Source organism: Mus musculus, chromosome 13 (genome assembly GCF_000001635.26).
Source record: "Mus musculus strain C57BL/6J chromosome 13, GRCm38.p6 C57BL/6J".
NCBI classification, from domain to species: domain Eukaryota; kingdom Metazoa; phylum Chordata; class Mammalia; order Rodentia; family Muridae; genus Mus; species Mus musculus.
Window position 1 is genome coordinate 21,608,395 of NC_000079.6, and position 3,819 is coordinate 21,612,213.

The following is a 3,819-nucleotide window of genomic DNA, read 5'->3' on the forward strand; positions in this document are numbered from 1 at the left end:
GGGTGTCCTATCTTTACATTATAGACTATTGCCAAAATTATTGGCTACTATCCAAAACCTGATGGTAAGGTTCAACCTGATGCATCTTACTTATATTATCCAATGTGGAGAAATTGAGCTGATGCTCAATTAGAATCTTCACCCCTACTCACTAGCATTCATGATGCTGGAAGTTACTTTACATACTCCCAGAGGATCAAGGCGATCATCGATTTTTCCCAGCTAGAAATGTTGTAGCCTACAACAGAGGTCTACCTTCAAGAAATAGTGTAATAGTGGTGCAAATGTTTTGGGAGTAATCAATCATTTTTGATGGATCTAAGACTCACTCCATAAGATGAAACTCATACATGAGACTAGTAAAGTTACCAAGAACCTGAGTCTATATAAGTCATGGACTTAAGAAGAAGTCTACTATTCTTCTTCTGCTAAAGGAACATAGCAATAAAATGACTCCTAATGATGTATCACTGAGCACTCATCAAAGGAGCTTCTTTTTGCAGTAGACAATAATTAACACAGAGACTCATTACTGGACAATGCACAGTTAATGAGAAATGTTGGACTTAGCTCTAAATGAGAACTTGAACTCACCCCTAAATGGAATGCCTTTATCAACCCCTCTCCCCTCAAAGCTCAGTGACCTATGCAGAAGAGTCAGACAGATTTGAGAAGCCAACTCCAAGAAAACAATGTCTTCCAGACACAACAGGATTGATTCACATTATATGAACTTACAGAGACTGTACCATCATGCGCAAAACTGTAGCACTGAGAGAGGGAAGTGTCATAGAATACCACCTTAACCAAGACGCTATTTGTAATTTATACCTTCTGGAAAAGGGAAAAAAAATCAGTTTTCTACAATGGAGTATCAATGGATATGTTATCTATTCTAGGGAAGTTCCCATTCCCACAAGTAGCTGGCCAATACAAAACAGATTCTGTGGCTTTTGTAGTGTGTGTGTGTGTGTGTGTGTGTGTGCATGTAGGTGCACACTTGTGCTTTTGGGTTTTTGCCTTATTTATTTTGTAAAATTTGCTTGTGTATTTTGATTTTTTGCTGTTTTCAAGTTTTGGAGAGAAAGAAAGGAAGAGAGACAACATGAAGCTGGGTGAGGAGGGATGTGGAGAGGCTCTACAAGGGTGTGGGGAAAGTGCAAAAATATGATCAAAATACAGTGTATAAAATATTTTAAGTAATTTTTAAAAATCAAGTGTATGTATGGTGTGGAGAGAACTCACAGAGGTTGCTCTCATGGATCCAGCCTTTGAGGTTCTCAGCATTATCTCTTACTGTGAATGTTTTAAAGTCCGATGCATCTTACTGTATCATTTTGTCTATGTATTCTGAGTACATTTTGTGACCTATTTTAAAAAGCTTTTCTACCCAAGGCTATGAAGACATTTTAAAGTTTTGTAGTTATCATATGAAGAATGGATTTCTCTGTGACACTTCATATACATCATTATTCTTTACTCTAATTGTTCCTCCCCTCTTCTTTCTAGTTCTTTCCTTTAGGTTGTAATTCCTTCTTCTAACCAAACACTCCATTCTGGTTACACAACACAAACATTTGTTCCAGTTCCCTCTCTTGGTTCTTTCTCTTCTCTCCCCAGGGTATTAAAAGAATTGCCGTGCTGGAATTCAAACTTTGGCCCTTGTATACACTGGGCAAGAGCTTTATCCACTGAGCTGCATCCCAAGCCCTGTGGTACTTGTCTGTATTGGTTCCTCCCTTCTTGGAATGCACAATGCCAGTCTCCAATAAGAGAATGAACATGTTCTTGCTTCCCGTCTGAGAAAGATTGAATTGTCTTTTCTGTTTTATAGTAGAGGCCAGTTTTGCCTCCATTTGCACATTTATTTGGACATTTCTTTATTCTATACAAATTTAGTGCATGTTTGACTTTTGAAACCAAATATTGCATCTCTGCCTTCATTGACTAACTTGAATAAAATTTAAATATGTGCTTATTTTTATATCTATTAATCATTTGCTTTCATGGGATTTATTCTTTTGTTAATTAATAGAAAGGTTAGAGTAATAACTTAATTGCTTACCTTAAGAAGCTGAAATTTATTTACAACATGATAGCCATGGCTGAATCACACTGACTTTGGCTAGAATTCAGTGTATTCATCATATTAAAAGTATCCCAGAGGCCGGGCGTGGTGGCGCACGTCTTTAATCCCAGCACTCGGGAGGCAGAGGCAGGCGGATTTCTGAGTTTGAGGCCAGCCTGGTCTACAAAGTGAGTTCCAGGACAGCTAGGGCTATACAGAGAAACTCTGTCTCAATATATATATATATATATGTGTATATATATATATATATATATATATATATATATATATATATATATATATATATATCCCAGATTCTCTTGGCATGCTGGCATGCACCTGTAATTCCAGCACTGGAGAAATAGAGGTAGGAGAATCAGGAGTTCAAAGTTACCTTTGGCTAATTGGTGAGTCTGAAGAAAGCATAGGTTATGTGACACTGTCTCAACCAAACCAAAACCAAAACCAAAAGAGTACTTCAGTGTGTCTAATACATTAGCTGAATTTATTATAAGCAAACAATAGGTGTATTTGAACAAATTCTTGAGATTTTGTAACCCATTGTTTGCTTCTGTCCCTCAGTGCCTCCCACAAACCTTTTTCAGTGCCCCTTTCATTTCCTTGTTCCGTAAAGTATAGATGAGTGGATTCAGCATGGGAGTCACCAAGTTATAGAAGAGAGTGAGAAATTTCCCTTGGTCCTGGGAAGAGCTGTTTCCAGGCTGCATATACATATAAATGATACTTCCATAGAACAGGGAGACCACAGTGAGGTGGGAGCTGCAGGTGTTGAAGGCTTTCCATCTCCCAGCAGCCGACTTGATCCTCAGCACAGCTGCAGCAATGTAACCATAGGAGACAAGGATCAGAGTGAGGGGTAGCAGGACAATAAGGATGGCCAAAGTGAAGGACAACATTTCCACCGGGCGAGCATCCACACAGGCCATCTTGATCAGAGCTGGCAGTTCACAAAGGAAATGATTAATTCTCCGGCGGCCACATCTGGGCAGGGTCATTGCTAGTGGTGACATGATGATGGCATTGGCGAGTCCAACCCCCCAGGCCACAGCCATCAGCCTCACACACAGCTGTGGGTGCATAATGACCATATAGTGCAAAGGTTTGCAGACGGCAGCATAGCGGTCATAAGCCATGACAGCCAGAAGGATGCACTCTACACTGCCAATCGACAGGAAGGAGAAAAGTTGGACCACACAGCCAGCATAGCTGATGGTCTTGTCTGGGCCCCAGAGGTTTACCAGCATCTGTGGGATGCAGCTGGTACTGAAGCAGAGATCCAGAAATGAAAGATTTGCCAGAAAGAAGTACATTGGAGTGTGAAGCCGAGGGTCCAATATACACACCAGGATAATGGTTATATTTCCCAGCACAGCCACCGAATACAGAGTAAAATTTACTATGAAGAGTACCATCTCCAGGCGAGGGCGATCAGAGAAGCCTTCTAAGATGAAACCATACTCAGAGCTGTCGTTGGACTTCTCCATTGACTTTCTTTCACATCATCAGCTCTGTGCAGCTGGGAGGAGCCAAATGAGAAACAGTTAATCTCTATTTCCCAGAGAAAGAACACGCAGCACCAGGATCCAGAGAGGAACATTCAGCCACTGAGTTTAACATTCCCATCCATAGCAGACGTCCTTTTAACTACCAAGTAAGGACTGTTTGTCATTGATGATTTAAATTTTTCCACGTTGGCAAATTTTGACATAATCATCTTTTAATTTGAATTA

General features: G+C 40.2%; 1 protein-coding gene across 1 annotated transcript; it reads right to left on the bottom strand.

Moving 5' to 3' along the window:
- Positions 1-2,625: 2,625 nt before the first annotated feature.
- Olfr1362 (olfactory receptor 1362) lies at positions 2,626-3,610 on the bottom strand. The gene has a single exon (NM_146744.2). The coding sequence runs from the start codon at positions 3,571-3,573 to the stop codon at positions 2,647-2,649; it is 927 nt and encodes a 308-aa protein (NP_666955.2). The 5' UTR covers positions 3,574-3,610; the 3' UTR covers positions 2,626-2,646.
- Positions 3,611-3,819: the final 209 nt, after the last annotated feature.

Coding starts and splice junctions, on each gene's coding strand:
- Olfr1362 (NM_146744.2), bottom strand. CDS start 3,573: ATGGAGAAGTCCAACGACAGCTCTGAGTATGGTTTCATCTTAGAAGGC.